This window comes from Plasmodium sp. gorilla clade G2 (assembly GCF_900097015.1).
Source record: "Plasmodium sp. gorilla clade G2 genome assembly, chromosome: 9".
NCBI lineage: Eukaryota > Apicomplexa > Aconoidasida > Haemosporida > Plasmodiidae > Plasmodium > Plasmodium adleri (nom. inval.).
In genome coordinates this window covers 1,172,501-1,185,000 of record NC_041701.1, presented here as the reverse complement: position 1 = coordinate 1,185,000, position 12,500 = coordinate 1,172,501, and the positions used below count along the sequence as shown (strand labels likewise).

Sequence of the window (12,500 nt, the reverse complement as noted above, 5' to 3'; positions counted from 1 at the left end):
TAAAATAAAATTAAAAATTAGGATCATAAAATAAAATGTCATGTCTATTGAGAAACTATGACACAATATACAAAATATTATATATATAAAAAAAATATATATATATATATATATATATATATTATATATTTAATATGTGCATGTGTGTTAATACATATGAAAGGATAAATAATTTTTTTTCTTTTTTTTTTTTTTTAAATATTTCTTCTTTAATATAAAGAGTGATTTTCTACATTAATTTAAAAATAAACATATATACACATATATATATATATATATATATATTTTTTTTTTTATTTTAATTGTCCTTTCCTTTTTGATATAATGGAAACACTTCTGAATAGCGAAATATTAAAGAAATATAAAGAAGAAACTAATGAATATATAAAAAAAAAGAATGTTGATAAATTATTTGATATTATTTTAAAAAATGTTTTAATAAATAAACCTGATAATATTTATTTATATATATATAACAACATTTATTCTTTCCTGTTGAATAAAATTTTTATAATAGGTCCTCCAATATTGAAAATTACATCTTTCTTATCTTCTCATATTTCTGAATTCTTTAATTATTATCATATATCAGTTCCTATGTTAATAGAACAATATGAATTAAAACAAAAAGAAAGATTGAATAATAAAATTATAGGTACTAAAAAAGAAATAGTTCATATGACTACAAGTATATACACATATATAAATATATAAATATAAATATATATATATATATATATATATATATTTTTTATATTTTATATTTTCAAGTTAATGATGAGGTAATTTCTTCTATACTTAAAGAGAAGATAAATAATTTAGACTCTAAGAAGAAAAGAGGTTATATTGTGGAGGGATATCCCAACAATAATCTTCAAGCATATAATTGTCTCAAATATTTTCCTTCACATGTTTTTGTTCTATATGCTGATGAAGAATATATTTTTAAAAAATATGAAGAAGAAAATGATATTTCCATTTTTTCAAACACACAAAAAAAGGAATATGAAATAAATGAACTCTATGAAATAAAAGATTTAAATGTCAAACCTTTAAAAGACCAAGTGCTTTCATATATAAGGTAAAGAAAATATATTTAAAAAAATAAAATAAATTGTAATGATTAAAAGGAATACATATATATTATATATATATGTATATTTTTTAAATTGTAGAAATATATCAGATATATTGACTATCCTTGGAACTAATAAAAATGTTTTGAACCTACACGATTTTAATGAGCAAATGTTAATTGATCACGTTAAAGTATAAAAAAAAAAAAAAATATATAAAATATTACAAATATGTATTTATATATTTATATATTTAAATATTTATATATTTATATATTTATATATATATATATATTTATTTTTTCTCTCTTTAATTAAAATATACAAATTGTATATTAAACAATATTTTTAAATTTTCAAGAATGAAATTGCCAAAAATAAAGATGAATGGGATTCAACTTTAAACGAGGATACTATTTAAATATATTTTACCCACATTAATTATAATATTTAAAAAAATAAATAAAAGAAAAAAAAAAAAAAAAAAAAAAAAGAAAAATTTATATATTTTAAAAGTTTGTCATATTCTTTTTGTTTTCCATATATATTTTATTTATCATCATTATAAGAATCTGAATTACTTTTTTTTTTTTTTTTCTTTTTCTTTTAATTTTTATATCCTAAATATTATATAATGTAACAATAAAAAATTGTATAAAATATAAATTATGTGTATTGTATATATTTTTAAAAATTGAGAAAAAAAATAAAATAATATAATAAAATGATAAATGATATATAAAAAATATATTTATTTATATATGCATACTGTATAGTAGTATATCTTATATATATATGTAATAATTTTTGAAACGCATAATAATAAATAAATAAAATATATACATTCATATATTATAATATAATATATTATTTATTTATATATATTTTTATTTTTTTAAAATAATTTTGTGTAACTTATATTGAATATGATAATTTAACATAAAAAAAAAAAAATATTTATATAAATATATTTTTTTTTTTATTCTCAAAAAATAATAATATTTAATTATATATATATATATTTTTTAATTTTTTTTTTTTTTATAACAATTTTTTAAGATAGTTATGAAGAGATGATATTTTTATTGAGAATTTTTTTGAAAATCTAATATTAAAATAAAAAATATATAATTTATTGGAAAAACTATTCTTACTATTATAATATATATATATATATATATATATATTTATTTATTTTATTTTTTTTTTTTTATGCTGATATATAAAAGGGATGAGCTCCTTTAAATATATGTATATATATATAATAAATAATTATATATTTATATGTTTATATAATAATATATATTAAAGATACATTTTTAGATTTCATATTTGAAAGAATAAAATACCGAAGAAATTTTTAGTACACACCATAAATATATTACATATATATATAAAAATATATATATATAAAAATATATATATATATATATTTAATATATATATTTAATATTTTTATTTTTATTTTTATTTTTATATATTTCCTTACATTGTTTTATTTTATCAAGTGCTTAAAGATGGATGTTGTCAGTGAATCGCATATAAAATGTCATACAGAAAAATCGTGGGATGATGAATATGATATAAAAACACCTATATCAGACGGTACTACAATTATTGGAATAATATATGACAATGGAGTTATGTTAGCTTGTGATAGTAGAACATCTTCAGGTACATTTATAAGTAATAAATGTTCTAGAAAAATAAATCGTATAAATGAAAATTTATATGTTTGTCGAAGTGGAGCCTCAGCACATAGTCAGAAAATTATTGAAATTATAAAACATTATTGTGTATCTATGAAAAGTGAAAATAGGAAAAAAGGGAGATTTCATGAAGATGAAACAATATATAATGATACTACATATGATGAAGAAATAGATATTGATTCCATAAATTATTTAGGTTATGATGATAATAATAATAATAATTCAAATCTTGTTACAAAAAATAAATATTTTTATGAAGATAAATTTAATGATTATAATCCTCTTATTGAAAATGTAGCTTATATTACAAAAAAAATTATTTATACTAATAATAATTTCTTATCATGTGCACTCATATTTGGAGGATATGATAAAATTAAAAAACAACAATTATATGCTGTTAATTTAAATGGTAGTATTATTCAAAAACATGATTTTGCTGTTAGTGGTAGTGGTAGTATATATATACAATCTTATCTACAAGATAAATATAAAAAATTTATGACCAAAAAAGAATGCTTTAATTTAATCTTAAACTGTGTTAAATATGCTATGCATAATGATAATAGTAGTGGAGGAATAATACGTATTGTCAATATAACCAAATTTTATGTTGAAGAATATACTGTTGTAAATACACACTTGGACTTTCAATATTAAGCATTAACACTATTTTGGATCCAAAAAAAAAAAAAAAAAAAAAAAAACTAAACAAATCTTTTTTTTTTTAACACCACAATGGATATATAAATATATATATATATAAATATATGTATGTGTTAATATTTTTATTTTTTTCATAACCATTGCAACTTTTTAAGTATACAAATAAAAACATATAATAAAATATTTTACATATATATATATATATATTTATATATTTATATATATTTTTATATTTTTATATTTTTATTTTTTTATATATATGTATACCATATCATACTAGACAAAATCATTCCTGCATCTCCACCTTCATATATAATATAAGTGTCACTCAAAAAATCGCGCTCACTTATATGTTTCTTTTCTTTTTTATAATTTTCTTCCAATCCAAACGACTTATTTATATATGAATTGTCATCATTTACTTGTGCAAATATTTTTTCTTTATCATTCGATTTTTCAACCACTATAGGTGATTCGTTTATTAATTGTATATTCAAATCGGTTCTTATATCTTTCTCTTTAAAATTTAATAAATTATTACTTCTATTTAGGCTTCGATTAGGAAATACATTCTCATGATTCACCTGATCGAAATATACAACATTATTTATATTATTATTATTAATAATATTGTTATTTTTTTATTTTTTTTATTTTTATTATTTTTTATTTTTTTATTTTTACCTTTTCCTGTAGTTCAAAATTGAATACATCCTTTTTATTATCCCTAAGTTTTAATTTATTGTCTCTTTTGTTCACATTTATTTGGTCTCCTTCTTTAAGTATACATTCACTAGTTTGTAAAGAAGAATCATAAATCTCATATTTATTATCATCAATTTGTTCACAAACATTATTAATGTTCTCACAGTGGTCGTTATGCTTTAACGATTCTTTATTATGTTCATTATTTATGTCTATCACTTTAAATTGTTCTTCAACATTTTTATTGTCTTCTATCACTTTAAATTGTTCTTCAATATTTTTATTGTCTCCTATCACTTTAAATTGTTCTTCAACATTTTTATTCTCTTCTATCACTTTAAATTGTTCTTCAATATTTTTATTCTCTTCTATCATTTTAAATTGTTCTTCAATATTTTTATTTTCATTTTCATTTTTATTTTCATTTTCATTTTTATTTTCATTTTTATTTTCATTTTCATTTTCATTTTCATTTTTTTCATACTGCTCAACAACCTCATCAATATAACCAAAGGCATCTTTCTCCTCAGAAATATATTTATCATAAATCTCTTGAGCATACCTTGTAATATATTCATTATGCAATGTCAAATATATTTCGATTTTTTTTTTTTCCATATATAAAACACAAGAATAATCCTTTTCATCACATGGATAAGGTAAATTAATAGTTAAATCCTTTTCCTTATTATTAAATTTTATTTCAATAACTTTTCTTTCTGTTTGAACAGTTATATCAATATCTTTTTTATTTACATAATTATCTGTATATACTACAACCTTTAATTTATCAGGTAAGTTAAGTGAAATGGGTGTATTTTTATATTCCTTTATTTTAAAAAGGGATGACATATTTATAGAACCTTGATGATATATAAAATATTTATTCTTCCTTCCATCTTTCTTATAATTTTCTATAATATCCTCTTTAATATTATTATCATCTAATATTTGTATATTTGATTTATTTTTTTCTTCTTGATTATTTGTTTTTATTTCTGTTTCAATTTTACTTTTCTTTAATACATTATCCACATCTTTACTTGTTTCATTTTTTTCTTCATACTCTTTTTTAAGCTTTTCTAATTTTTTTTCTTCTTCTAGCAAAATATTTTTCTTAAGCACATTCTTATTTATACATAATAAAAAAGGCTTCTCACCTTTGCACTTCATGTTACTCAACATTTTAAAATCCCGGCAGATCCTTTCTTTGTCTTTCATTATATTCTTCTCTATATTCAAGCATACATCTTCTAACATAAAATTAAAAATCTCATTGTATTTTCTTATTACATCTATAGTGAAGGGGTTTACACAGCAGTCGATGCTTAGGCAGCTCATATTGTCTCCTAAGAGAAAAAAAATATAAAGTAAATAAATAAATATATATATATATATGTACATATATATATATATATATATTCATTTATGTATGAACATATCATATATTTACACATAAACTTTTTTTGTACCATATTTATCTGGTCGAATCTGAGAAAGAGAATATGGAATACCCACTGAACCACTACCAGCATTTTCAAAACATATATTTTGAATACCTTCATGAGTACAAATATTTAAAAATATTTTTTGACTTGTTTGATTAGAATAAAGAATCTTTGTTTTAATACAAAAGGCTTCTTTAGGTTGAATTATTATTTGATCTTTTTTTAACTCGCCTTTAAAATATAAACTTAATAAATAATCTTCTTTTTCTTTTCGATATTTTTCATTTGATATTTCGTCAAAATATTCATCAAATAATATTCGAAATTCATGTTGTCTGAAAGCTTTGTGAAGTTTCTCTTTTTCTTCATAACTTATTTTTATGTCTTCCATATATTCTAAATTGGGACTTTTCAAAAAAATATATATATATATATATATGTGGTTAAAATATATAGTACAATATGCGCTTTCTTACTCTTAACTTTCTTTAATACTGTTCACTATTACTTTATACTTGCAAAGCTAATTTAGTATTCTTATAAATTTTTTTTCTCAGAATAAAGGAATAATAAATATTAACTTACATATATAAATATACATATATATATATTTATATTTATATTTATCCTACCAAAATATCAATTTACAAAAATTTTCTATTAAACATCTACGAATGAAAAGACCTTGTAATATTAAATATATAGAATTTTTTTTTTTTTTTAAATATGAACAAACTAGCTTTTTTATATATATTTATATTTTTTTTTCCTTGCTTGTTCAGGAAAAAAAAAAAAAAAAAAAAAAAAATACTTACAATTATTTATTAATATATATATTTAATTTTTTTATAGAGACAGGATTATTTGTTAGTTCTATTTTTCATGCAAAAATGATAATAAAACAATTTGTCTATATAACAAATGTATGATAAAAAATAAAGCAGCTCAAATTTTGGTAGACGAACTGGAATAAAAATAAATAAATAAATAAATAAATAAATAAATAAATATATAAACATATACATATGTTTATTTATGTATATGTTTATTTATATAGACACTAATATAAGGTGTAACCCAATTTTTACAAATGTAAAGTATACAATATACATTGCAAATAATTAGGATCTTTAATTTCCATCTTTTTTATATCCTGAGATAAATTTATGAACTCTTCGTTCGGATTAGAATTCATGATTATATTTTGCTTATATATATTATCGCTTAATTTTATTTTGATTTCCTTTTGAGAATTTAAAATGAAATATGTATTTGAATGGATATGTTTAAAAATGAAACCAATTTTTTTATTTATAATGATTTCATAATTTTCACTATTGTTTGTACAGACATAATTATTATGCCAGTTATAATAAGACAAATCTTTTTTACTTGCATATATATATTTCTTTTTGTTTATTTTTTCTGCAATTTTTTTATTATTAATGTCTATATAAGAACTGATTTCTGATTTCTTTTTACTAATATACCGTATGAACAAAATGGTACTAATTTTCTTTTCTTGACAAAAATGTAAATGATAATTTAAATTAAAAAAAAAGCCTTTCGAATTATTATAAAGTAAATCTATATCATATGTTATATGATATACTTTTTCTTCTTTTATAATATTCTTTTCATTTTTTTTTTTCTTTTGATAATGAGTGCTATAGAAATCTTCTTTGCTTAAAACTCCTCGACTTTTTAATCCCAAAGAAAATATTTCGAAGATCAACTCTTCCTTGTGAAAAAAAAAAAAATAAAAAATAAAATGAATAAATAAAAAATATTGAAGAAGATCATATTATATGAGACCACATTAAAATATGCCATATTTAATTAAACCCTTTTAAATTGAACCCTTTTAACTTAAATATATATTATACACAAAAAAAAACTTTAAAATACAATAATACATTTTAATTATTCATTTTTCTTTTTTAAAGAATTCCATAAATATTTTGCCTAAAATGTTTTTTTTTCTTATATGATTACATCTTCTATATAATATAAATCAGTGGGCGTAATTTTTTTTTTTAAATATTCTTCATAAGAATCGAATATGAAATCATCTTGTTCTATGGTTTTCTCCATTTAAGGCAAGTGGTTTAAAAAAAAAAAATATATATATATATATATATAATAAGTGCTAGATACAAACTACTTAAAGAAATATGTAATTTTTATGTAGTACTAAATTGATCTTAATTTTTTCAAATAACATTAGACAAATATAAAATATAGAGAACACACATATATATATATATATATATATATTTATCCTGTTATAAAAAATTTGCTATTTTTTCCCCCCCTTTTTATGAAAATTTTTATAAATAATTAACCAGACGATTGTAATTTTTATTAATATTGTATTTTTTTTTTTATAAAACCAAGAGAATATAAAAAAAGAAAGAAAAAAAAAATATGACCACGCTGAAGTGCACACGCGTACACACAAAAAAAAAATAAAATAATATAATAAAAATAATAATAAATAGATAAATAAAGAAATAATATATATTATAATAATACATATTGTAGATAAATATATTATACATTTATTTTACATTTTTATGTGTTATGTTTAAAAACAAAAATTACAATTTTTTCGAACTTTACATGAACAAAACAATATTCTAAATTACAAAATGGCTAGCTACACAAATTAAACAAATAGAATTTTTTATTTGATATTAAATAATGACGATATTTAAATTCTCCCATTTAACAAGATATATAAACATTTTGAAAATATAAAAGATAGAAATAATATGAAATAATACATGTAATTATATACATACATATATTTTTATTTTCAATATTAAAATGTAGTTATATATATATATATATAATATAACTGTGATATTTTCAAAATATAATGGAAAATGGGGAAAGGGGAAAAAAAAAAAGAAAAGATTGATTAATCATCAAAAAGATAAATTCTTCATATAATGTATATAATATATATATTACCATTTTTTTCTCCATATATTCATTATATAAATGAATGCTTAACATATATATAAATAATATATATATATGTTTAAATGGTTATGTATATATGTTATATAAAGATTTAATTTGTAAACTTTCTTGTGAATGACAATTAAATAATATTTTATTTTCCCCAAAAAAGAAATTAAAAAAGTTCTAAATCTTGCCTTTTCAGTTTATATATATATGTAATATTTTTTAATTCTTTTATTTATCATATAATAATATATAAACAAGGGGAAGACAAAAAAATAAATAAATAAATAAATAATAAAATAAAATAAAGGAACAGAATAAACCAAATTATTTTTCTTCAAATTTAATTAAATATAAGTATATATAATTTTTTTTTAAATTTATAAATATATATATGATGAAATATAATGTATAATTATATATGATATTATAAATGGGATAAGAAAAAAAAAAAATTTTTTGTTTTGTTTTTTTGTGAAAGATGTATGAAATAGGCATAATATAAAATATATATATATAATAAATTTATATATTTACATATACATATATATATATATATATATATATTATATAATATTTTATATTTATATTCTTTATAATAAATATATGAAGCGCATAATATACCGATACAAGTAATCATTATATTATATATATATATATATATTTTTTTTTTTATTTATTTATTTATTTATTGATATTTATAATTATTTATTTAAATAAAAAAAAAAAAAATGTATATAAAAATGATATATTATATATATATAATTTAATAATTTATATAAAGGAAAACAGAACAAAACCATTATATAGTCAAAATGAAAAGAATAAATATTAAAAATGAAAGTAAATTGAATTTATTTGTTTTAATTAATATATATTCATAATGATATAAAATGTGTTGGATTTTTTTTTTATTATTTTTTCAAATTGTTTAATCCCTTTTTTTTTTTTTTTTTTTTTTTTTTTTTAATTTATTTTTTTGTTAATTTTAATATATATATATATATATATATATATATATATATATTATATATATATATATCTTAAAAATGATGTGGAAATTATAGTATGTATGATTATTGTTCTTTTATTGTTTTGTTATATTTTGTTTTAAAGATATGCTTATATGATAATTATATATATTAAAACATATATATATTTATATATATGTATGCATATCCTTGTGGGTATATATATTTATATATATATATATATTCATATATATATATAATTTTGTCATTAGTTGAATGTCATAAATAATTTGTTTTATTCTTTATTTATTTACTTTTTTTTTTATTAAAAAAATAAAAAAGTATTTACTAATGAATATCTTATACCTAATTAATACAGATACCTATACATTCATTTACACATTTTTTATTCTCATTATATGTGTAACTTGGATACAGTATGTTTTAAAAAAACTTCAAAATAAATACTCTAGGTTTCTAAATAACGAAAAAATAATAAATCATTGTAAACAAATACTAGACAGAAATAATTCTTTACAAGAAAATATTTATAAGCTTATAAAATACAATACTGGTAAGAAAAAATATATATATGTATAGATTTATTTATATGTTAATATCTCCACCTTTTTTTTTTTTTTTTTTTTTTTTTTTTTGTAGGTAAAGATAATTATGAAGATAAACTGCTTAGTAGAAAATATGCTTCTTTTTATTATTTAAAAAGAGCAATTTTTTTTTTAAATAATTACAAATTTTTACATATAAAGAGGAAATTAAATTGCCTGTTTATCGTAAGAAAAAAAAAAAATATAAACAAAATTATATACATATATATAAATATAAATATATAAATATAGATATATAAATATACATATATATATATTTTTTTTATAGAGGAATAATATAACAGATATCAGGAATTTGAAATATTTGACGTATAAAAAAGTTATTCAATTTAAAAAAGACATGAATCATTGTTTGTCAGAAGCATATAATTCTTTTGATTATAAGAATAAAAAAGAATTATTATATATTTATTTTAAATTATATTCCAAAATATATTTTTTTTTTCAAAGTGAAAGTATTTATTTTTTTCATTTTATCACGCGTGTTTTATTAGTGTCTTGGGTTTATACGCCGTTAAATACGACATTTCATTGGAATATGAAGGGGCATAAAAATAAGGAAGCACAAATATAAATACATAAAAAAAAATAACAATAATAATAATAATAAATTAAAAGGATATACCTTTTGCATGTTTTTTTTTTTTTTTTTTATCAAATATTATATATTTTACATTTTTTAATTTTATATATTTTGTATATATATATATATATATATATTTTTTTTTTTTTGTACACCCGTTGTTTTAGATTCCCTTTTTTATATTAACTTAACGTTTTCTTAATTAAATCGATATATTTTATAGCTGACGAAAGAAGATAAGTATTTGGATAATTTTTTATGACATAAAAATCACCTAAAAAAAAAAAAAAAAAAAAAAAAGCAACCACAAAGTGTATGTATATATATATTAAATCTTTAATATATATTTGTATACACATTTATTTATACATAATTTTTAAATTTTTAAATGTTTCTATATTTTTTTATTTTCCTTTTTTACCCGTATCTTCAAATCCAACTAATAAAAAGATGTGTAGCATTTCTTCAAACACCTTGATTTTTTCAACAAATATTTTGTTTTCTTTTTTAATTTTTTGATATTTTTTTTCCAAGATATTATCATAAATATTCGAGAAATAAGTTCTTAGAATATTTAAGGATGCAAGTAATTCTTGTTTTTTTGTATCTTTATAATTTTTTTTTAAATTATTAAATAAAATAGCAATTTCATCTCTTTTTTCATTTTCTGTTAGATCTTGTAATTTTTTTTTTTCATTACCTATTTTATATTCAATACCAAATTTAGCTTCATATTCTCTTTTTAATAATTCTAATTGTTTTTCTTTTTCTTTTTTATGTTCATTTTTTTCTCTTTCTAATGATTCAATATATTTTTTTATTTCATATTCTTCTAATTGTTCTTTTCTTTTTTGCATTTCTTTAGCCATAGCGATTCTTTTTTTCTCTTTTTCTAATTCTTCTTCTTTTTCTTTTAATAATTTCTTTTCTCGAATTTTCTTTTGTAATTCTAAAGCTTTCTTCTGAGCTTCCTCAGGGCTTAACTTACTGGTTTTTTCACTACTTATAATATTATTTTCATCCATATCATTTTCTAATTTTATTTTTTCCTTATTTTTCAAGTTGTCTGTTTTTTCTTCTTCCTTTGTGTTAACATCTTTTAATTCTTCATCGGACATGTTTTCGTTTTCATCTAGAAGTTCTATCCAGCTAATAGCATCCTCAACTAATAAGAAAATGAAAATAATACACACATAAATAAATAAATAAATAAATATATATATATATATATGAAGTAAATATATACAGAACGTATATACAAATGACTCCATGTTGAACCATTTTTTTTATCATAACAATATATTATATATATATATATTTTTTATTTTTATTTTTATTTTATTTTTATTTTATTTTTTTTTTTTTTTACTTGTTTTTGCCCCACTCTTTTGGATAACCTTCTGACTAATTAATTTTGAATACCCCATTTCAACTAGCTGTTCAACTAACTAACATTTCAACAGAATAAAAAATAAAAATAATAAAAAGGTGTCTTAATATGAAAATGGGGAAACATGTAAATATATATATATATATATACATGTATCCACAAATAAAATAAATTATATATATATATATATATATATATATATATATATATATGTTCTTATAATTTTCCTATATATTTTTTCGTTACCTTATTCTCGTCATCCATTGTGCTATTTTTCAATATTTTTTCTTCTGATATTTTCACTTTGCTTTTTACTTAATATTTCATATTATATATTTGAATGAACAGTT

At 17.9% G+C, this 12,500-nt stretch overlaps 6 protein-coding genes across 6 annotated transcripts; 3 read left to right on the top strand and 3 right to left on the bottom strand.

Annotated features, from left to right (window-relative positions):
* Nucleotides 1-324: 324 nt before the first annotated feature.
* On the top strand, nucleotides 325-1,275 carry PADL01_0931100 (adenylate kinase-like protein 2; the record flags this gene model as incomplete). Its single annotated transcript, XM_028681999.1, has 3 exons — nucleotides 325-655; nucleotides 772-1,081; nucleotides 1,176-1,275. 3 exons carry the CDS (start codon nucleotides 325-327, stop codon nucleotides 1,273-1,275), a joined length of 741 nt encoding a protein of 246 aa, XP_028538321.1.
* Nucleotides 1,276-2,593: 1,318 nt separating this feature from the next.
* Nucleotides 2,594-3,448, top strand: PADL01_0931000 (proteasome subunit beta type-6, putative; the record flags this gene model as incomplete). Its single annotated transcript, XM_028681998.1, has 1 exon — nucleotides 2,594-3,448. The coding sequence occupies one exon, from the start codon at nucleotides 2,594-2,596 to the stop codon at nucleotides 3,446-3,448; it is 855 nt and encodes a 284-aa protein (XP_028538320.1).
* A 257-nt stretch (nucleotides 3,449-3,705) lies between these two features.
* Nucleotides 3,706-5,998, bottom strand: PADL01_0930900 (conserved Plasmodium protein, unknown function; the record flags this gene model as incomplete). Its single annotated transcript, XM_028681997.1, has 3 exons — nucleotides 3,706-4,038; nucleotides 4,139-5,508; nucleotides 5,632-5,998. 3 exons carry the CDS (start codon nucleotides 5,996-5,998, stop codon nucleotides 3,706-3,708), a joined length of 2,070 nt encoding a protein of 689 aa, XP_028538319.1.
* Nucleotides 5,999-6,691: 693 nt separating this feature from the next.
* PADL01_0930800 (conserved protein, unknown function) lies at nucleotides 6,692-7,701 on the bottom strand (the record flags this gene model as incomplete). Its single annotated transcript, XM_028681996.1, has 2 exons — nucleotides 6,692-7,348; nucleotides 7,603-7,701. 2 exons carry the CDS (start codon nucleotides 7,699-7,701, stop codon nucleotides 6,692-6,694), a joined length of 756 nt encoding a protein of 251 aa, XP_028538318.1.
* A 2,201-nt stretch (nucleotides 7,702-9,902) lies between these two features.
* On the top strand, nucleotides 9,903-10,751 carry PADL01_0930700 (conserved Plasmodium protein, unknown function; the record flags this gene model as incomplete). Its single annotated transcript, XM_028681995.1, has 3 exons — nucleotides 9,903-10,125; nucleotides 10,212-10,342; nucleotides 10,446-10,751. The coding sequence occupies 3 exons, from the start codon at nucleotides 9,903-9,905 to the stop codon at nucleotides 10,749-10,751; spliced, it is 660 nt and encodes a 219-aa protein (XP_028538317.1).
* A 191-nt stretch (nucleotides 10,752-10,942) lies between these two features.
* PADL01_0930600 (conserved Plasmodium protein, unknown function) lies at nucleotides 10,943-12,414 on the bottom strand (the record flags this gene model as incomplete). The annotated part of the gene is made up of 4 exons (XM_028681994.1): nucleotides 10,943-11,034; nucleotides 11,182-11,925; nucleotides 12,130-12,208; nucleotides 12,397-12,414. 4 exons carry the CDS (start codon nucleotides 12,412-12,414, stop codon nucleotides 10,943-10,945), a joined length of 933 nt encoding a protein of 310 aa, XP_028538316.1.
* Between the last annotated feature and the right edge of the window lie 86 nt (nucleotides 12,415-12,500).